Source organism: Carcharodon carcharias, chromosome 1, assembly GCF_017639515.1.
Source record: "Carcharodon carcharias isolate sCarCar2 chromosome 1, sCarCar2.pri, whole genome shotgun sequence".
NCBI classification, from domain to species: Eukaryota; Metazoa; Chordata; class Chondrichthyes; order Lamniformes; family Lamnidae; genus Carcharodon; species Carcharodon carcharias.
In genome coordinates, this window is record NC_054467.1 from 54,863,642 (window position 1) to 54,886,933 (window position 23,292).

At 42.9% G+C, this 23,292-nt stretch overlaps 1 protein-coding gene across 2 annotated transcripts in view; it reads right to left on the minus strand.

Moving 5' to 3' along the window:
• Positions 1-23,292, minus strand: part of fstl5 (follistatin-like 5) — a 1,008,072-nt gene that overhangs the window by 257,228 nt on the left and 727,552 nt on the right. For both annotated transcript variants that reach the window (XM_041200324.1, XM_041200334.1), the window contains 2 exons: positions 13,827-13,947; positions 5,188-5,349 (listed from right to left, as the gene is read on the minus strand). In XM_041200324.1, coding sequence (XP_041056258.1) covers positions 5,188-5,349; positions 13,827-13,947 — 283 coding nt within the window. The remainder of the gene's footprint in view (positions 1-5,187; positions 5,350-13,826; positions 13,948-23,292) is intronic.

The window sequence follows — 23,292 nt, forward strand, 5'->3', positions numbered from 1 at the left end:
GGGAAGATGTGTTTGGTGGTGGCATCATGCTGGAGTTGGCGGAAATGGTGGAGGATGATCCTTTGAAGGCGGAGGCTGGTGGGGTGATAAGTGAGGACAAGGGGGACCCTATCATGTTTCTGGGAGGGAGGAGAAGGCATGAGGGCGGATGCGCGGGAGATGGGCTGGACACGGTTGAGGGCCCTGTCAACGACCGTGGGTGGAAAACCTCGGTTAAGGAAGAAGGAGGACATGTCAGAGGAACTGTTTTTGAAGGTAGCATCATCGGAACAGATGCGACGGAGGCGAAGGAACTGAGAGAATGGGATGGAGTCCTTACAGGAAGTGGGGTGTGAGGAGCTGTAGTCGAGGTAGCTGTGGGAGTCGGTAGATTTGTAATGGATATTGGTGGACAGTATATCACCAGAGATTGAGACAGAGAGGTCAAGGAAGGGAAGGGAAGTGTCAGAGATGGACCACGTGAAAATGATGGAGGGGGGGAGATTGGAAGCAAAATTAATAAATTTTTCCAAGTCCCGACGAGAGCATGAAGCAGCACCGAAGTAATCATCGATGTACCGGAGAAAGAGTTGTGGAAGGAGGCCAGAGTAGGAAGGGAACAAGGAATGTTCCACATACCCCATAAAGAGACAGGCATAGCTGGGGCCCATGCGGGTACCCATAGCCACACCTTTTATTTGAAGGAAGTGAGAGGAGTTGAAGGAGAAATTGTTCAGTATGAGAACAAGTTCAGCCAGACGGAGGAGAGTAGTGGTGGATGGGGATTGTTCAGGCCTCTGTTCGAGGAAGAAGCTAAGGGCCCTCAGACCATCCTGGTAGGGGATGGAGGTGTAGAGGGATTGGACTTCCATGGTGAAGAGGAAGCGGTTGGGGCCAGGGAACTGGAAATTATTGATGTGACGTAAGGTGTCAGAGGAATCACGGATGTAGGTGGGAAGGGACCAGACAAGGAGAGAGAAGGGAGTCAAGATAACGAGAAATGAGTTCTGTGGGGCAGGAGCAAGCTGACACGATCGGTCTACCAAGATGGTTCTGTTTGTGGATTTTAGGTAGGAGGTAGAAGCGGGCCGTCCGAGTTTGGGCGACTATCAGGTTGGAAGCTGTGGAAGGAAGATCCCCAGAGGAGATGAGGTCAGTGACAGTCCTGGAAACAATGGCTTGATGTTCAATGGTGGGTTCATGGTCCAGGAGAGGTAGGAGGAAGTGTCTGCGAGTTGACGCTCAGCCTCCGCGAGGTAGAGGTCAGTGAGCCAGACAACAACAGCACCACCCTTGTCAGCCCTATGTGTTCTTTTGTTCTGTTGTCTGTGACATCTTTTGATGATCTGCTTCTATCACTGCTTGTTTGTCCCTACACCACCCCCCTCCACTTCTCTACCCCTCCCCAAACCCCACCCCCCCGACACACACACACACACACACGCACACACACACACACACACCTTAAACCAGCTTATATTTCACCCCTTCCTTGGATTCACCTAGTTCTGTTGAAGGGTCATTAGGACTCGAAACGTCAACTCTTTTCTTCTCCGCCGATGCTGCCAGACCTGCTGAGTTTTTCCAGGCAATTCTGTTTTTGTTTTGGATTTCCAGCATCCGCAGTTTTTTTGTTTTTATCTCTGAGGGAAAAGTTCTGCCCATAATGTGGAAAAATGTGGGCTTATCCACTTTGGTAGGAGGAACAGATGCACAGAGCATTTCTTAAATGCTAAGAGATTAGAAAGTGTGCTGGGTGCTTTTGTCAAACATGCAGGTGCAGCAGGCAATTAGGAAGGCTAATGGTATGTTAGCCTTTATCGCCAAGAGGATTTGAATACAGGAATAGTGAAGTCTTGCTTCAATTGATTAAAACCTTGATTAAACCACACCTAGAATACTGTGTACAGTTTTGGTTCCCTTACCTTAGGAATGATATTATTGCCATAAAGGGAGTGCAATGAAGGTTCGTTAGACTTGTTTCCGGGACTGTCCTATGAAGAGAGATTGGGAAAACTGGGCTTCTATACTCTAGAGTTTCAAAGAATGAGAGGTGATCTCATTGAAAACTACAAAATACTTAAAGGGATATAGACAGGGTAGAACTAGGTAAGATGTTTCCTCTGGCTGGGGAGTCTAGACCTGACTGCCTCTCAAAGAGGTCTACAGCACAGAAAAAGGCCCTTCGGCCCATCGAGTCTGCGCCAGTCAAACAAGTACTTAACTACTCTAATCCCATTTTTCAGCACTAGGCCCATAGCCTTGTATTCAATGGCATCGCATATGCACATCCAAATACTTCCTAAATGTTATGAGGGTTTCTGCCTCTACCACCCTTTCAGGCAGTGAGTTCCAGATTCCCACCACCCTCTGGGTGAAAAAATTCTTCCTCACATCCCCTCTGAACCTCCTGCCCCTTATCTTAAATCTATGCCCCCCTGGTTATTGATCCCTCCACCAGAGAAAAAGTTCCTTCCTGTCTACCTTATCTATGCCCCTCATAATTTTATACACCTCAATCATGTCCCCCTCAATCTCCTCTGCTCCAGGGAAAATAACCCTAGTCTATCCAATCCCAGGGGACACAATTTCAAAATAAGGTGGAAGCCACTTAGAACCAAGGTGGGGAGAATTTTTTTTTACTCAGAGGATTGTGAATTTTTGTAATTCTGTATCCCAAAGGGGTGTGAAAGCACAGTCATTGAATATACTTAAAGCAGAGTTTGACAGATTTTTACATACCAATGACATAAAGTGATGTAGGAATATTGTGCGAAAAAGACATTGAAGTGGAAGATCAGCTTTGATTGTATTGAATGGTGGGGCAGGCTTGATAGGCTGAATGGCCTACTCCTATCCCTATGTTCCTAAACCCAGCTAGGACCCAATAGGCCAGGTCCTGGCTGTGGGACCTAATTTCCAGCTTGACCTCTTTGGGGTGGAGTCTCTGTTCACCCCTACATTGCCATCAAAGTAAGTGAAATGGGAACTTCATAAGTTGCGAATTCCTATATCCCAGCCTTAACATAGGATTATATATATTACAACATCACAGAAATAGACCATTTGGCCCAAACAGTCCGTGCTGATGTTTATGCCCCACTCCAGCTTCCTCTCATCTTTCCTCATCTAAATCTAACAGCATAACTCTTCTCCCTTATACACTTGTCTCATTTCCCCTTAAATGCATCCATTCTATTTTCTTCAACCATTTCCTATGGTAGCGAGTTCCACATTCTCACCATTCTTTGGGTAAAGAAATTTATTTGAATTCCCTATTGGAGTTCTTGGTGACTGTCTTATATTGATGGCCTTTCGTTATGCCCTTCCCCACAAGAGGAAACATTCTCTCTGCATCCACCCTATCAAAACTTTTCATAATTTTAAAGACCTCTATTAGATAACGCCTCAGTCTTCTTGTTTTAAGATAAAGGAGACCAAGTGTGTCTATTCTATCATGACATATATATCCAAGCACTTCTGATATCATCCTTGTAAATCTTCTCCACACCCTCTCCAGTTCTCTACATCCTTCTTATAATATGGCGACCAGAACTGCACACAGTACTCAAAGTGTGGTCTAACCAAGATATGATGCAAGTTTAGCATTGGCCTTCAATGAGAACTAAGTGAAAACATTAGCAAAGGCACATCTGATCTCCCTTGATTTACCTCACTGAAATTGAAAAAAAAAATGCCCTCCTTGGGTGATCTAGGCTGCAGTCAGGGCTTGGATGTTCAAAGGTCAGGGCAGAGGCCAGAGTTTGATGGTGTGGGGGCAGGATGTAGCAGAAATTGTGTTCCAAGGAAGATATGATTCCCCTCAACCAATGTTTCCAGAGGGTTTGATGAGGGGGTGCCACATATGCTGCAAGAAGACTGTTCCTCAAAGCTTTCCCCTAACTTCAGCAGGGTCAGGTTGAACACAATGGCCTGAATCTTCTGGTCAACGTGCGGGTGTGGGCCCCACACAGCGACGCGTAAAATGACGTGCGGTGACATCGAGCGTGTGTCCCGATATCACCGCACGTCATTCCGACCTTCAGTTCGTTGGGCGTGCACTGGAGTTGCCTGCACACCTGCCGACCTGTCAAAGGCCTATTAAGGCCATTAATAATCTAATTAAGCTGGTTGTCTGGGCTGCCTGTCCAACCTTAAGGTTGGTGGGCAGGCAAAGAGCCCAGGCGGCTTTCACATTTATCATGACACCTCATCCATGGGTAGGATGAGGTTTCACGAAGGCTTTATAAATTGAACAAAAATTTTTTATTAAAATTCATTGACATATCCCAGCTCATGTAATAATCAAACTAATCTCCCTGAGGCAGCTCTGTGCCTCAGGGAAATTTCTGTGCTCTTTAGCGCAGGCCCCAACTCTCCCTCCTCCCCCGCTGCACAGAGAGTGATCAGCGCTTCCGGGTGCGCGTCAAACTGGGCGGGCTTTAATTGGCCTGCCCACGTAAATGGCGGCATGCGGCCAATCGCAGGTGGCGATCGGCTGCATGCCCACCCACATCTGTTCCCACTCAGCACCCCACCGACGGGGAGAAAATTCTCCCCAGTGTCACGTAATTGCCAGCATCATGTATCCAGGTTTCTGTGACAGAACATAGTTTTACTATGCACAAACAAGTCCAGTAATGGCATGTATACCATCAGTTGTAAACAAGTGACAGCTATGAACATACAGTGTGATGTTCACAGAAGACTATGCTGCAGTGCAACAAACAAACAAATTTGTTTAATTATACAGCTCATTTATTTTTGATACAAGACAAATATGACTTATAAGGATCAGCTGGATTTCTGTAAAAGGCAGAATCCCACCAAAATAGACATATTCATGGCTAAAACCCAGATACATCAGATCCTGGCTGTAGAACCTAATTGCCAGGGTGATTTTTTTGGGTGACAGCTCTGCGCACTTCTATAAGGCCATCAACATAAGGGGGATGGGCTTGTCCAAAAATTTTAAACAAACAACAGAAAGATGCACATGAAACTGCATCTGAGTTCTCTGTTGGGTCAATATACAAAACACAATATTTTACATTTTCTAAATGAACATAACACTGAGTTTTTTAGAATTCCAGTCAGTTGTACGAGACAAAGCGAGTTCTTCAGCAACTCCAAAAACAAAATATTTTGTATATTGGTTCTTACAAAAGCGTCTCTGTTGTCTGGTTATAGGTGCAAGTAACATATTACCTTGTAGAGTCAGCTGTTTTGATAGCTTGGGCATAATGTCAATGCCATTCTTCAACCAGTTGATCAAAGGATTCGGAATGCCTTCAGCATGACACCTGAGACTGGCAGTCACCCCTGGCTCACGAGCCTGACTCTCTGGATACACCCTAATAACTGGAGGAACTGCATGTGAAGTAGAAAAATAACACGTTAGTGCATGGCTGAGATTCAATGGCAACATTAAAGTAATTATTTCAACCTTCCTCAAGGATGGGGGTATTCCAGTTAAAATGCCATAAGTAAATCTTAGAGAAGTTCCGTTCTGGGTTCAGATCTAGGTTTTGTTATGTTTATATTCTTGAAATGTCTTGTGAAATTAAACTAGTTAGAAGATGGGCAATTGCTATCAGTGATTCATTTAGATTTACTCATTCTTTACGCAGTGAGGAAACATGTTCTTGAATTGACATGGGGAGCTATAAGCCTCCAGTTGAAAATCGGACGGTGGTTCAATAGAACCCTTAGAGAAATTTCATAAATGGCCATTAAACTTCTTTTAGCCATTTATATCATCTTTCAGGAATTTGGGTAGAGAATCACCATATAAATTGCAGAAATGTGTTTGGACAACTAAAGAGATTGAATAAAAACAAAAAAACTGCAGATGCTGGAAATCCAAAACAAAAACAGAATTACCTGGAAATACTCAGCAGGTCTGGCAGCATCGGCGGAGAAGAAAAGCGTTGACGTTTCGAGTCCTCATGACCCTTCGACAGAACTTGAGTTCGAGTCCAGGAAAGAGCTGAAATATAAGCTGGTTTAAGGTGTGTGTGTGGGGGGCGGAGAGATAGAGAGACAGAGAGGTGGAGGGGGGGTTGTGGTTGTAGGGACAAACAAGCAGTGATAGAAGCAGATCATCAAAAGATGTCAACGACAATAGTACAATAGAACACATAGGTGTTAAAGTTAAAGTTGGTGATATTATCTAAACGAATGTGCTAATTAAGAATGGATGGTAGGGCACTCAAGGTATAGCTCTAGTGGGGTTTTTTTTATAATGGATTCAAACGCATTCAAAGGATCATCCTCCGCCATTTCCGCCAACTCCAGCATGATGCCACCACCAAACACATCTTCCCTTCACCCCCCTTATCGGCATTCCGTAGGGATCGCTCCCTCCGGGACACCCTGATCCACTCCTCCATCACCCCCTACTCCTCAACCCCCTCCTATGGCACAACCCCATGCCCACGCAAAAGATGCAACACCTGCCCCTTCACTTCCTCTCTCCTCACCGTCCAAGGACCCAAACACTCCTTTCAAGTGAAGCAGCATTTCACTTGCATTTCCCCCAACTTAGTCTACTGCATTCGTTGCTCCCAATGTGGTCTCCTCTACATTGGAGAGACCAAACGTAAACTGGGCGACCGCTTTGCAGAACACCTGCGGTCTGTCCGCAAGAATAACCCAAACCTCCCTGTCGCTTGCCATTTTAACACTCCACCCTGCTCTCTTGCCCACATGTCTGTCCTTGGCTTGCTGCATTGTTCCAGTGAAGCCCAACGCAAACTGGAGGAACAACACCTCATCTTCCGACTAGGGACTTTACAGCCTTCCGGACTGAATATTGAATTCAACAACTTTAGGTCGTGAGCTCCCTCCCCCATCCCCACCCCCTTTCTGTTTCCCCCTTCCTTTTTTTTCCAATAAATTATAAAGATTTTCCTTTACCCACCTATTTCCATTATAAAAAAAACCCCACTAGAGCTATACCTTGAGTGCCCTACCATCCATTCTTAATTAGCACATTCGTTTAGATAATATCACCAACTTTAACTTTAACACCTATGTGTTCTATTGTACTATTGTCGTTGACATCTTTTGATGATCTGCTTCTATCACTGCTTGTTTGTCCCTACAACCACACACCCCCCTCCACCTCTCTGTCTCTCTATCTCTCCGCCCCCCACACACACACCTTAAACCAGCTTATATTTCAGCTCTTTCCTGGACTCGAACTCAAGTTCTGTGGAAGGGTCATGAGGACTCGAAACGTCAACTCTTTTCTTCTCCGCCGATGCTGCCAGACCTGCTGAGTTTTTCCAGGTAATTCTGTTTTTGTTAAAGAGATTGAATGTTCTGCTTTATGTTTGTTGCAGGAAGCCCATATCTCAAAACCACATGTTCCTGCTATGTAGCGGAATAAGCTAGCAGAAAATGTGCTATATAGAAACATAGAAAATAGGAGCATGTGTTGGTCATTCAGTCCCTCGAGCCTGCTCCGCCATTCAATATGATCATGGGCAATCCTCTATCTGAACTCCATACTCCCGCTCTCTCCCCGTACCCCTTGATGCCTTTGGAGTCTAGAAATCTATTTCCTTCTTTAATATATTCAGTGACTTGGCCTCCACAGCCCTCTGTGGTAGAGAATTCCACAGGTTCACTACCCTCTGAGTGAAGAAGTTTCTCCTCACCTCCGACCTAAATGGCCTACCCTGTAACCTGAGACATAACAACATAAAGAATAGGAACAGGAGTAAACCATTTGGCCCCTTGAGCCTGCTCCACCATTCAATAAGATCATGGCTGGTCTTCTTGTGTTTCGATTTCCATGTTCCCACCTAACCCTGATAACCTTTGATTCCCTTGCCTACCAAGAATCTATCTACCTCTGCCTTAAAAATATTCAATGACCCCATTTCCACCACCTTCTGAGGCAGAGAATTCCAAAGTTGCACAACCCGCTGAGGGAAGAAAATTCTCCTCATCTCTGTCTTAAAAGGGTGTCCCCTATTTTTAAAATAATGCCCCCTAGTTCTGGACTCACCTACCAGAGGAAATATTCTTTAGACATCCACCTTGTCAAGGCCATTCAGGGTCTTCTATACGTCAACCAAATCACCCCTCACTCTCCTAAACTCCAGTGGAAACAAGCCCAGTCTGTCCAATCTTTCCTCATAAGGCAACCCACTCATTCCAGGTATCAAGCTAGTAAACCTCCTCTGAACCACCTCCAATGCATTTACGTCCTTCCAAAGGAGACCAAAACTGCACATAATATTTGAAGTGCGGTCTCACCAATGCCCACTGAAGCATAACATCCTTACTTTTATGTTCAATCCCTCTCGTAATAAAGGATAGCATTTCATTAGCCTTCTTAATTACTTGCTGTACCTACACACTAACCTTTTGTGACTCATGTACTAGAACATTTAGATCCTTCTGCACCTCAGAATTCTGCAGCGTTCTCCATTTAAGTAATAGTCTGCTTTTTTGTTCTTCCTGCCAAAGTGAACAACTTCACATTTTCCCACATTAAACTCCATTTGCCAGATCTTTGCCCACTCACTCAACCTATCTATATCCATCTGCAACCTCATGTCCTCTTCACAACAGATTTTCCTACCTATCTTTCTGTCATCTGCAAATTTAGCGACCATGTTTTCACTCCCTCATCTAAGTCATTGATGTAAAAAGTTGAGGTCCCAGTACAGACCCCTGTGGGACTCCACTTGTCACAACCTGCCAACCAGAAAACTGTGACCCCTTGTTCTAGACTCCTCCCTCCTAGCAAAAGGAAACATCATCCCTGCATCCACTCTGTCTATCCCTGTCAGAATTTTATACGTTTCAATGAGGTCCCCTCTCATTCTTCAAAACTCCACTGAATACAGGCCTAGTCAGCCCAGTCTCTCCTTATCTCATAATCCTGCCATCCCGGATAGGTATCAGTCTGATGAACCTTTGCTGTACTCCCTTTATAAGTATATCCTTTCTTAGGTAAGAAGACCAAAACTGCACACAATACTCCAGGCATGGTCTCACCAAGGCCCTGTATAGCTGCAGTAAGTTATCCTTGCTCCTGTACGCAAGTCCTATCGCAATGAAGGCCAACATACCATTTGCCTTCTTAACTGCTTGCTGTACCTGCATGTTTGTTTTCAACGATTAGTGTACAAGGACACCCAGGTCCCTTTGTACATTAACATTTCCCAATCTATCATCATTTAAATAATACTCCGCTAATATTAAATAATATTCTGTTTTTCCTACCGAAGTGGATAACTTCACAATTATCCATGTTATACTTCATCTGCCATGTATTTGCCCACTCACTCAACCTGTCTAAATCGCCTTGAAGCCTCTTAACACTCTCCTCACCACTCACATTCCCACTAAGATTCGGGTCGTCAGCAAACTTGGAACTATTACATTTGGTTTCCTCATCCAAATCATTGATATAAATTGTGAATAGCTGGGACCCAAACATTGATCCCTGTGGCACTGCCTGCCGCTCAGAAAAAGACCCATTTCTTCCTACTCTCTGTTTCCTGTCTGCTAACCAATTCTCAATCCATGCCAATATATTACTCCCAATTCCATGTGCTTTAATTTTGCACACTAACCTTTTATATGGGGCTTATCAAAAGCTTTCTGAAAATCCAAATACACCACATCCACTGATTCTCCCTTATCTATTCTGCTAGTTACATCCTCAAAAAACTCCAATTGGTTTGTCAAACATAATTTCCCTTTCATAAATCCATGTTGACGTCTAATCCCATTGCTATTTTCTAAGTGCCCTGTTATCATATCCTTGATAATAGACTCTAGCATTTTCCAAACCACTAATGTTAGGCTAACCAGTCTGTAATTCCCTGTTTTCTCCCTCCCTCCCCTTTTAAATAGTGGGGTTAAGCTCCACACTGACCCGCCCCACAGCTATAAAGTGCTGCAGGGCTGATAAACGCGGGTCAAGTGGAAGTTCTGCTCTCTGAAACTGCTGGCCAATCTGACTGACTGGCAGCGCCATCAATCCCGGCAGTGCTAGGAAGGCATCAGTGGCAACTGCCGGGACTACAGGAAAAGAGGAAGATCAAGCCAATGGACCCTTAATTATTCATTTAAATATGTCAGGTGGTCTGCAGATTTCGGTGCATGCCTGCCCCCGTATTATGGGGGAGAACTTGGGGGTGGGTGGGAAGGCTCCCACCCCATTTGACATACCTCCACGACCTCCCCTCAGATTCTCCATGACTCCTCCATGCCCCCTCAGATCCCCATGCTACCACATGCTAACTCTATATCCCCTTAGATCCCTCTTGTCACCTCCATGCCCCAATTATCCTCCATAGCCACTCACCCAGTATCCACTATGTGTACAGTCCTCAGGAGCCATACAAAACAATAGGAATTCTTCTACATGCAGTTGAAAGGAAACTCTGAAAATCTAGTAACACTCTCATTCAAAAACACTGCCATTGATCATGCACAAAAAAACTCAATTGAAAAGAAAGTTAATCCTTTAAGTGACCATTGTGATAACAAATAAACCACATGAAAGGCAGTGTATGTTATTCCAACCTTGTAAAACCATCAGTCATTCCCCTGGACAGCTATGTCAACAGTCGAGTAGCTTTAGGAACTCAGCCAGGCAGTCATAGTGACCACAAACATCAAAATAATATTGCAATTGCCCTGATGAGTGCAAGAGAAAAGCTTTGACAGCATGTCTCAGTAATACTCAAGAAATGCAATTCTTAAAATTGATTACAGGAAGGACATAAAAGCTCTGCAGAGAGTGCAGAGGAGGTTTACAAGAATGTTGCCAGGGTTACAAAAGTGTAGATACGAGGAGAGATTAGATAGGTTGGGGTTATTTTCCTTATCACAAAGAAGGCTGAGAAGTGACTTTATTGAGGTGTACAAAATTATGAGGGGAATAGATAGAGTGGACAGGATAAAATTGTTTCCCTTGGTGGAGGATTCTAGAACCAGGGGACATAGATTCAAGATAAGTGGCAGAAGGTGTAGGGGGGACATGAGGAAGAACTTTTTACGCAGAGGGTAGTGGGTGTCTGGAATTCGCTGCCCAAGTTGGTGGTAGAGGCAGGAACTTTAAACTTTTTTAAAAAGTACCTGGATGTGCACCTAAGTGCTGTAAGCTGCAGGGCTATGGGCCAGGTGCAGGAAGGTGGGATTAGAAAGGGCACCTGGATGTCCTCAGGCTGGCATGAACAAGATGGCCCGAATGGCCTCCTTCTGTGCTGTAAATTTTCTATGGTTCTATGATATTCAAGTGTATTTAAGAACCTGCAATAATGGATCATTATCTCAGTCCTGATGTTTAGTTTATGGGATGCAATCATTTTGATGACATATTGCTGGAGATCATTACTTAAATTGATTGGTTGTGCCAGAGATCCAGTGTACTAATAGGCCCAAAGAGTGGAAGTTTAGCCATAATTCAAGCTTCAATTTAGCTTGGTGTTTATAATGAGTTTCCACTAATATAATTTGTAATACAACTGTCTTTCATTTTAATGATGATTGTACTCTCCTCATTAATCACATTAACATACATTCCTCTTGGCTGCTGGCTATGCCAAGCTATGCCAAAAATAATTTACATTGACTTCTGGTTAATGGCCACATTCTGAGGCTTTGAAAGGTTTATTTGTAGCTCAGAGCTTGTGCTAATTATTTTGCCAAAGGTATTTAGAATTTTATGATTGGGCAAAAAAAGGTTCAATGATGCAATATTGATATTCCAATAACACCCTGGGGGTACCATTGACCAAAAACTTAAATGCACCAGCCATATAAATACTGTGGCCATAAAAGCAGGTCAAGGACTGGGAATTCTGTGACAACTAATTTATCTCCTGACTTCTGAAAGACTGTCCATCATCTACAAGACAAGTCAGGAATGTGTTGGAATACTCTGCTTGTTTGGGCAAGTGCAGCTCCAACAACACACAAGAAGCTTAATACGTGTAGGACAAAGTAGCCCACTTGATTGGCACACCATCCACCACCTTAAACATTCATTCCTTCCACCATCATGCAGTAATGTGTACCGTATACAAGATGCATTACATAAACTTGCCAAGCTTCCTTCAACAATACCTTCCAAACTTGCGGCCTCTACCACCTAGAATGACAAGGGCAGCCAACACATGGATAAACCACCAAGCAACACACCATCCTGATGTGAAACTATGTCGCTGTTCCTTCACTATCGTTAAGTCAAAATTCTGGAACAGCACTGTGAGCATACCTACACCATGTGGGCTGCAACAATTCAAGGAGGTAGCTCACCACCACCTTCTCAAGGGCAATTAGTGATGGACAACAAATACTTGGCATTGCCAGCAATGCTCGCAACCCATGAAAGAATAAAAAATACACAATTTTGATGGAAAAATGAAATACAACTGAACCCTTGGAATAACAAGCAACAGGTGCTGTGACTAATGAGACAAATAGTAAAAACTGCCATGGTTTAGAGATTTTACAATAGGAAAATGTAGAAAATAGCTAAACGCATATGTTGCAAAAATATAAATTACATTTCAATTCAAAGAATTTTGGAGGTTTCTCTGAAGAGAACAGGAATCAGAATTGTCTGAAAAATTGGAACTTACATATTATTTTTAATATAACTAAATTTCAATGTCAATGCAGTCTTCAAGTAAAAGTTTTTGCTTAAGATTCCATTCACTAAATTATTCACATTCCATGTTAGTGGAAGGATTTTATAGATGGTATCTCCATAATTTCAGAGATGTTAACAAAGCACTACATCAAGCCACATTCAATGTGTTATATACATCAACAAAAAAGGCAATCATCAATACCTGACAGTAGATTTTTAATTCAGCAAACTGAGAATTATCTATTTCATTGAAAAGATTCTTCGTGTCCAAGAATGTAGAAATATGTGATTCGATACCAGTTACATCTCAGTGCTTCAGCCAATCATATTCAACAGACCAGCATGGCTTCAATGATTCAGATCCTACACTACAGACGTGATCTTTGGCTTCCAGCCTTGATGGACATGAATTCAGTGGAGTGGCTGTGCAATCCCCCTGAAGTTTCCAGTGAGCTGTGGTGCCAAGCAAGTGACCCGCTGGTGTATGCCAGTTGTGGGAGAAAGGAAATTGGTCAGATTCTATACTGAGCTGGCTGGCACCTGCCTCAGTTCTGTGGGTGATCCTGGGTGGGGCCTCATTTGGGTCAGAAACCTTTTCTGAACTCCACAGATATCATAACTAACAAATGTTTGTATGGCTTCTGGTAGTCTCTTAAAGGACCACTACTTACTCTGCTCAAAGCCTGGTAGAAATGGACAAAGCGTGGGACTGAAAATTGTAATAGGGGACCAACAACCAGTGTAGGTTTGTATATTTAAGCAGCCTTCTGCCACAAAAAAGCAGCCAAAAGTGTTCACTCATTTCCAAATCCATCCAAAAGTTGCATCAGGTAGGCCTTTGGCACTAAGAGGATGCTGAGGAGCGCTTGGCGATTTTAAACCTGTTTCTCTCATGAGAATTAGGTGTTCAGCAGTTGAAAATTGCACACCATTTCTGACTAATCACATTCTACTAAAAAACAATTGTGACACATATAGCAATGATGATATTTTTAATACCCTACAGTTAAAGATGTCCTCAGCCTTGCTCCTCAGCTCCTGATTGCCAGCTGCGTCTTCAGGCCTCACTAACTCTTGATTAAACTACTGCATGGAGCAAGATAAAAAGTGCAAACAAAAACAGAGTTGGGAAGGAAGAAGCATATTAAAAATAAAATTATGAGCAATACCATGCAATATGAAATAATTGTTAGTAATTATAGTGATAGGCTATATTTACCATTCACTTGCAGGATATGAGTCTGGTAGAGCTTTTCATAGCCATCTGCATGACAACTATAGTTTCCCATGTGAGTTGTCGTAACCTTGGTTATATACAGTGAACCATCATCTCCAAAATCCTGTTGAGTAAAACCAGCATTTTGGTGATAATTGTTTAATTAAAATAAACAGCACATTTTTATACTTTACCACAGTCCAAATATTTGTAAAACCAAATAAAAGGCTATAAAAATTTCTGATATAAATTGACATGATATTACTTGAAAAATACGAGATCTTATTAAGCATGCAAATCACACAGAAGCAATTTATTATAGGCAATTATTTTCAACTAATAAGAAAGATAAAGGCACAATTTAAAGTTTTGAAAAAGGCTCCAACGATGCCGTATATTTATAGCTGTCATAAATGCTGGTGGCTATGAAATCAGTGGTAATTTTCATTTCAATTTTAAAGATCAAGTAGGCACAGCAAATTTTTAATGGTCAATATGGTGAATATACATCATTGGAAGAGACAAGTAGAAGGAAAAAGTGCAATAAAAGCTGATAAATCTTTCACAAACATGGAAAACATTTTGTTTTACTATTATTTTATATTTTCATCAAAACTATTCCTAGGTCGGAGATTGTCAGAGAAATATTTATAATTCCAATGTACAGATCCAGTAAAAGAGTGAAGAAAATAGTAAGCACCTTGGTTTCATTGACAAGGAATAACATAATAAAACCTTTCAAAGAAAATCTTTTTCTCTCCATTTTTTTTCTTTTCAGTACATTCTTGAGATATATAAATAAGGTAACTGATTGTCAATTATGCAATATTTGGAATATAGAAATGTAGGAACAGGAGCTGGCCATTCAGCTCATGAGCCATTCTATTAGACCACGACCAAACTGTACCACAACTTTATTTATCCACCTTTGCTCCATATCCCTTGAAACCCTTAACTAATGAATATCTAATGAACTCTGTCTTAAAAATTTCGACTGACTTAGCATCCACAACCTTATTGGGGAGAGAATGCAACATTTCCGCTTCCCACTGTGTGAGAAAACGCTTTGTGATTGTCTTGCTCTAATCCTATGATTATGGCATGATTTTATTGTGCCCCAAGGAGCGTGCTGGGAGGTATGGAATTTGGTGGTAAAGTGAGGGCGGTGGTGGGGGTTGGTTGTGGTGTGCACATTATCTTCCCACTCTCCTGGCATTTTACCAAAGATGGGGAAGGTTACAAATTATCCTCTTAAGGCCCTCTTCCCACAATGTTAGTATTTTATCAGTGGTGGGCAGGTCCTTTGCCATGTGAGGACATCAGCAGGTTGCCTCCTTGTGGGTTAGGGCCCTCCTGATCAGACACTCTGTGGCCCTTGAAGGTTCCCCATGGCAGCCCCTGCTGGAAGAACTCCTCCCACCCTGCCCCACCTGCCCTCATAAACAACTCTGCCTCCTCCTGACTGACTAGCCTCAGTGATCCCCACAAACTCACTTGTTGTGGCTGGTCCAGGCCTGATACAGTCACAGCACTCCTGGTGCCGCTGCTGGAACAGAAGAGCTGCGGGCCTTCAAACTGGCCAGCAGTTATTGGTGGAGGCAGGACCTCATTCCTTAAAGGGATGGAAGAACTTAAGAGGTAAGACCTCCCCACCAACTCATGGGAGTCCCTGGCTTGTGATCAACAAATATGGAGATTTATTTGGGAAAGAGACTTCGTCAGGATCATGAAGAGGTGAAGTTGAGGCGTTGGATAGAATGTACAAACTTCTCAACAACTCATCTACCTGTTCATTTGCGCTTTGTACTTATCAGCCATCTCAGAATCCATCAAACCGGAGTGGATGCAAGTTACCCTGAATCCTGAGGTACTGCCTCAGGAGAAGAAGAACAAGCAGCCCTGACTGCAGGCAATTAAGGATTGTCTGAGGATCGTAAAATTCAGTTGGGTTGCCCCCAGCTTTCCGGACAGTAGACTGGACCCTTAAAATCCCAGCATTTGTCCTTTTGTTCTGGGAATAAGTTGTACTGCAGATATCCTATCAAATTTCTTAAACATATTAAACTATTACATCAACTCTCAATCTTCTTAATTCAAGAGAGTTTTAATTCAAGCCAAGTTTATTGAACTGGTCTCATCATTTAAACCTTCAAGTTCTGGTACAATTATTGTGATTCTGCATTTTATACCTTCCAAGGCCTTGTCAAGCATATTCTATCATGTTACTCCTAGCACTCACTTACTCTGCAAGCGCACCTCTTTCTATGCACTTTCCCATTTCTTTATCTATCCACCCACCATTGCCATTCACCCTGATCCTTAAGCAACCTTATTTTCCACCCATTCATCATCCAAACCAACTTGACTGCTTCCATCTAGTGAACACACACTGTCACAGATATTTTAAAAGGTGTTTCGCCAAAGTTGCCCGTGAACAATGTATTTGTTTCTGAGTGTGTATATTTCTTACCGTTGGAGCAAGAAACTCAGTTTAAAATAACCCAGCAGCAAAGTCTTTTTACTTGAAAGGAAAAGATTAGTTTATTTCAGACTATTTTTCTGGAAGTTACTTAAAAAAAGATAAAGTTACTGACACATATACACACAAAGATTAGTTACAGATGAAGATAAAACGATACTTACAAACTGAATCAAGTTCAGTCTGTATTGATAGGTTTTGATGTCGAGATGTTGCATTGTCTGAAGTGAAGGTTTTGAGGTTGTAGAATTGTCTCTGCAACTGTGATGGCTTTTACGGTCGAATTGCCAGAGGTTGCTTTAACAGGTGAGCACAGGTGAGTTTTGTAGATGGAACAGGGTACAGGAAAGAAAGAGAGGTTCCTAACTTTCTCAGTACTGCAGGTGCAGCACTTTGGTCTGAATTTTACCTGTGGTGGGCATGAGATCGGTGGGCCTGGGAGCGGTCGGGAAACAGGACGCCGGCCATGATCAGCACCTGACCTTGACATCATGGTGGCTGGCTAGCCAGTGTGAAATGCGTGCTGAAAAGTTCAGTGCTGCCAGGGTAGGGGCAGGAAGATGGCGGGTAATATGTTTCTGTGTGTGTGAGTGAGCACTGCGAGAAAGCTCTCTGAAGGCAGGCCGCTGCCTCAGGGAGCCGCAGATCTGAAAAAGGCTAAAATAAAGGTTTTTAAAGCTGCAAAAAACTGCCAATGCATTACAATGAATCACCTGAAAATATAGCTGATAGAAATGCTGTCCACAGATTTTTATTTTATTTCATAACAGAAATTTCATTCCACCCTTGGATGAGGTTTGCTGAAAAATGCAAAGGCTACCTGGCCAATTTGCCTGTCCTCCAACCGTAAGATTAGACAAGCCACGAAAAATCGGAGACAATTGCACTGTTAATGGGCTTAATTGCCCTCACAGTGGCCACGCTTCCAACTTTTGCGTGTGCCCGGCAAGTGAAATATTGTGTGAGCGCACGATGATGTTAGGATGCTCGCCTGACATCTTCTCATGCGATTTTACACCCGATCAGGTCAGGCGCACATCCGCCCACTGGACATAAAATACAGCCCTTTCAGCTGCTCAGTTGCTTATAGCAGATTGCTTCTGGATGTCTCTCCCTCTCGCGCAGGGTTAAGGCTCCTGTCTGTTTCTGTGAAGATGTTTCGAGATGGATCTGTCATCTAAGCAGCTTGCACTGCCTTTTCTGTACCTTTGACAGGCAAGTCAAGATTGCCACTGTATCAAAATGCCAAATCGGGTTTCAAATAATGTAATCCCATTGAGCAATCCAAAGTCTCCTTACCGCCTGTGGTGTTCAAAAGGCCCAAGGCTTTTAAAGACCTTATCAGTTAATGCCTTTATGTTTGAAGGAAAACCACCAAGTCATTGGATCTTATTTACACTTGTGGAACACTCGTTGTACTTCATATGCTTTCTTCTGTCTGGATACATCTGCTTGTAATCCACTCGGAGCCTTCTGGAAGCCCAACATTGCAGTCGTTTACGTTTGGCAGCCATTTCAAGGCCACTGTGTCCATTTTCAAAAAAGAATAATTTTTTTACAGAATCTGCAACATCACAACTACATACCCTAACACATACCATTCCAGTCACTTATAAGTCTGTTCCTTTCCCCATTGTACAAGAGAGCACAGAGTAGAACTGGAGATGAGTCTCCAAAAATTCCTCAAATCACAGCTGCAGAGGAAGAAGTACTGGAAATCAGTGCCATTTCAATGTTTCTGACCATAGGGGTGGAGAGACGGGGACTGCACAGCAACCTGGTGCTGCAAGTAAATTCCAGAAAACCATGTCAAATAATACTCAGCTCAAGTTGACATGATTTCAGCTGTAAGTGAAATTTAATCATCTTCATAATGGTAAGTTGCAACATATTTAACTTACCAGTACTAATTCATATCTTTACACTCTGACAGGGGCTTCATTTGTGTAGCAGGGCCCCAAGGAATTGAGGGCAACAAATCCCCAGAGGAATTGAGGGATTCACATTTACCCTGCACCAGCACAGATACTCACATATTGGCACCGAAAGTGCATCTTGAGCATGACAATTGTTTATTCATGACACATCTGGCTCTCCTTTGGGTGCCACTGCATTGCTCTTGAGCTTCATTTTTTTTAACTTGTTCATGGGCATTGCCCATTTCTAATTGCCCTTGAAAAGGTTGTGGTGAGTCACTTTCTTGAACCACTTCAAACTGTGCAGTGAACATATTCCCACAGATCTATTAGGCAGGGACTCTGAGGAATTGGACCCAGCAACGATAAAAGAATGGTGATATATGGGGAGGCAGTGGCATAGCAGTAATGTCACAGAACAAATAATCCAGCAGCCCAGGCTAATGGGTTCAAATCCCACTGCAGCAGCTGGTGGAATTTAATTCCATTTATAAATCTGGAAGGTAAAAGGTAAGTGGACCAAAGCCAGGGCACCTGGGGTGATGGAACAGAAATGGAAGATATATTGAAATAAAAAGAGGGCATATGATGCATGTATGATGCAAACATCAAGTGGGAATCAGGCCAAATAACGTAAGTTGAGAGGGGAAGTGAAGAGGATAATAAGAATGACAAAGATAGAATATGAAAATAGAATGGTTGTTAACATAAGAGGGAATCCAACAATCTTCTACTGTGGCCTGTGCTTATCAAATATGGAGTCAAACTTCCAGTTAGAAATATGGGCTTGCTTCCTGTACGCTTGCCATATTGGCAGCTTAGTAAACTGGTTAACCCCTTAAAAGTGTGTAGTTTGTAGAATAAGGGTATCTGGCATGGCAAGGGTTAATGTGGGACTGGGAAACAGTACCACCCACATGTGATGTAAGGAGACACATGATCTGAGTGAGACTCCAGAGAGTTGTGACCTGGACAGAGGCCTGAGTAGAATCAAGCATGGTGTTAGCTCATGGATGGGCTAAACTCTGTATTTATGTGCATAGTTATGTATTATCAATAAACACTTAATACTTAACTATAGAAGACTCCTAGTGAACATACAACATGGTGACGCTTGGCCTAAATAGCCAAGTGGTTATGGTACTGGGTTTGTAACCCCAAGATCAAGAGTTCAAATCTCCCAATAGCAAAACTATGAAATGGAAGAGACATTGAACAAATATTTTATATCAGTTTCTGTAGTGTAGTGGCTATCACATTCGCCTAACACGCTAGAAGTCCCAGGTTCGAAACCGGGCAGAAACATAATGAAAAAAAAACTTAAAAATATGACGCTTGGCCTAAATAGCCAAGTGGTTATGGTACTGGGTTTGTAACCCCAAGATCAAGAGTTCAAATCTCACAATGGCAAACTATGAAACAATGTCACTTCATCTGAATAGGAACAGATGGAAACGGGTTTGTACTCGAAAGAGTTACAACATGGTGACAGCTAATGGAAAAACCAAGAATCTCAGAGAAGCTGGAGCAGAAATTCAAGCCTTGGCCTAAATAGCCAAGTGGTTATGGTACTGGGTTTGTAACCCCAAGATCAAGAGTTCAAATCTCACAATGGCAAACTATGGAACAATGTGACTTCATCTGAAACAGATGGAAACAGGTTTGTACTCGAAAGAGTATCAAGAGTTCAAATCTCACAATGGCAAACTATGAAACAATGTCACTTCATCTGAATAGGAACAGATGGAAACGGGTTTGTACTCGAAAGAGTTACAACATGGTGACAGCTAATGGAAAAACCAAGAATCTCAGAGAAGCTGGAGCAGAAATTCAAACGCTGAAAAAGGAAAAGCATTCTAATCTGATTAAAATCACCTGAAGTGAAGACACAGAGGGAGATTGCACGATAAAAAGCTCCTTTGCAGAATTGGAAGCAGAAAGGCAGAGGGACAACTCCACTGAGCAGCTGAGGACTTCACAGGATCTTGTGGAAGTCCATTGTGAATGCCCACAGAGTGCAGAGACAAAGTACCCAGCAGAGATGAGCAAAAAATTCAGCTCTAAACCAGGGCTAGTTTAAAAAGCTTCGGTGCTGTAAAAAAAGTCAGAGCAGCCCATTTCCAAAATCAGTGCAGCCAGCTGGGTTCAGGAACGGCCCCACAAGAAAGAAAAGACAAAGGTAGCAAAAAAAAAAGTCGAAGGTTTAAAAACTGCAGCCAAAGCCTGGAATCGATTGTAAAATTCCCTAAAATCCTCCAATATCACAGGGAAGGCCCCAAATCTTAACAAATCGCTGCAAGAAACTAAACCTCAAAGAGGTTGAGACAGCCATCAGTGCAGGAACGCACAGAATGCGAGAATGGTTACTGCAGCGCCATCTTTAAAACCTGCACCGCATTTAAAGCTGTACTCACCCGAACTTCGAAGCAACCATGGACAACAAACTAACATTATCCAGACCAATTTGGACTGATCCAAGGGCCAGACCAAACTCACAATTAAGGACTTTGGCAGAAAAGATTCTTAATATACATGATAGCTTCAGGACTAGAAAAAAAGACAGAATTTGAACAAACGAATATGTTACTTTATCCAGTAGGTCTGATAGCTGATGGTTTATTGTGAGGCAAGGAATAAATGAATCCTCAGATAAATTGCATAAAATTCTAAAATCATTTGTATATTTTAATCTAAGAAGCAACAAAATTTTAGAGAGATTGAAATTCAACAAATACGTCCAACAGCTTGGAGAACCAGTTGACTCTTTTATAAAGAAATCACACAGATTGACTGAATCACCATGGTGATTTAAGTCAGAATTCAAAATTGTTGTTGGAGTGGCGGATGATGCCCTTTCAGGTATGCTACAGGCCAACGAAGATCTGACTCTAGAAAAGGCCATCCAAATAGTCAGACAGTCTGAAATCTGCCAACAGCCATTTATTTTACAAGGTGAAAGCAAGATATAGTACAGTGCAACCCCAACTGTCCAGTTCGTAAAGCAACAAAGACTCCAGGCCAAGGAAAGCAATACCCAAATTGACCTCAAGAGGGTGGGGGGGCCATGTCAGTGCCGTAGAGCCAAATGACCTCCCAGGTGGGAGCATGTCCAGCAATCTCAATGCAATGTTTCAACTGCAACCGCCCGGGACACTTTGGAAAGCTATGCAAAGCTATGACACTCAGACAGGCGGGGGATCCCAAGACAATCCATGAGATTGAGGTAACACACCAGGAAGAGACCTGGCCATGCTTCTTGGGTGAGGTCAAGGATCCTGGATCTCCTTTTGGAATGTGAACATTTCAGTAAACGGTCATCTCACCAACTTCAAATTGGATACGGGAGCCTGTGTTATGGTCCTCTCGGACAAGGAACCATGGCTGGTGATATAACCCCTGATGCCACCCACAACCCAGTTGAATGGAGCCAGCAGTATCAAGCTCCCAGTTAAAGGTACATTGCAGGTGACACTTCAGTACAAGGATAATTAAATAAGGGAGGCAATATTTGTAGTCCACAATCAAGAATTTTCCCTTTTCAGCAGAAAGGCGTGTGTTGATCTCAACCTTCTTCAGAAAATTGATGTAATCAACCAGCAAGAGTCTTGTTCCAAATTTTAAAAAGATTTTTCCAAACTCTTCACCGGATTGGAGTGACTAAGGACCACATAGAGTATTACATTAAGAGAGGATATCAAGCCTTTGTGCCTTTTCACACCATGGAAAATACCACACCCACTTATGAAGCAAGTGCAGCAACAACTGGATGAGGTGACCAAAATGGTCATCTCGTCACTCAACCGACTGCATGGTGTTCTGAGATAGTCCCAGTTCTGAACCCAAACGGGTCCATCCGTATCTGTGTCGATCTGACACAACTCAACAAGGCAGTGGCGAGAAGTCCACCCAATGCACTTGGTGGACAGCAGCCCAAAAGCACAGTGTTTTCAAAGCTCAATGGTAACAGCAGCTTCTGACAACTTCTACTAAATGAGAAATCCAGATTTTGTTCATCGCCCCTTTTGGCAGATTCTGTTTCAACGGCTTGCCTTGCCATTCAGCATTACTTCGGTATCCAAAATTTTTCAATGCATAATGTTGGCCATTTTGCAAGACTTAGAGGGTGTCATCTGCCATATGGATGATGTTTTGGTCCATGGCACAACCTGGAGGAACACACAGGTTACTCATGGCTGTCCTAGAATGCTTGCAGGAAGCAGGGCTGATACTAAATGAGAAATGCGAGTTTTCCAAGACACATTCAGTCCTTAAGACACATTGTCAGCAGCAAAGGCATCACGGTAGACTCACAAAAAATGAAAGGTACCAACCCCGTCATCTATTTCAGACCTCCAGAGATTCCCAGGCATGATGACCAGTTGGCAAAATTTCTACCCAATTTGGCACAGGTCACAGAATACTGGTGACACCTTCTCAAAAAAGGATAGCACGGTGCTGGGATGCGCATCAGGAACAAGCATTGGGACACCTGATATCCTGCCCAATACGATCACAGCGGATGCCTCGTTCACAGGCCTAGAGGTAGTTTTATTTCAGGAACAAATGGGTGGATGTTGCCAGCCAGTATATTATGCATCTAAAAGACTGTCAGACACAGAGATACAGTATGCGTTATTGAAAAAAGAAGCTCTCGCAGTCACGTGGGATTGCAAGAAGTTCTTTGACTACATTATTGGCCTTAAGGTCACCACTGAAATGGACACAAACCACTGGTGTCACTGTTAAACGAGAAGGAACTTGCAAAGGTGCCCCCAGTATTCAGAGATTGCATTTGAGTCTCATGAAATTCACATATGAGATGGTGTATGTTCAAAGAAAACATCAAACGACTGCAGACACACCATCCAGGACCATGGTCAACCTTCCTGCAACACATGATATCAACCTGGTTGAGGAACTCGAGTCCTACTCCCAATTGGTGAGGAATCAACGGCCGTCTACCTTAGGGAAATTTCAGCAAATCCACCGGAGCAGATGCAAAATGAGGATTGTGTCCACATCCACCATTACTGTCAACAAGGGTGGCCACAGCAGAGGCCAAGTGGCAGGGTCA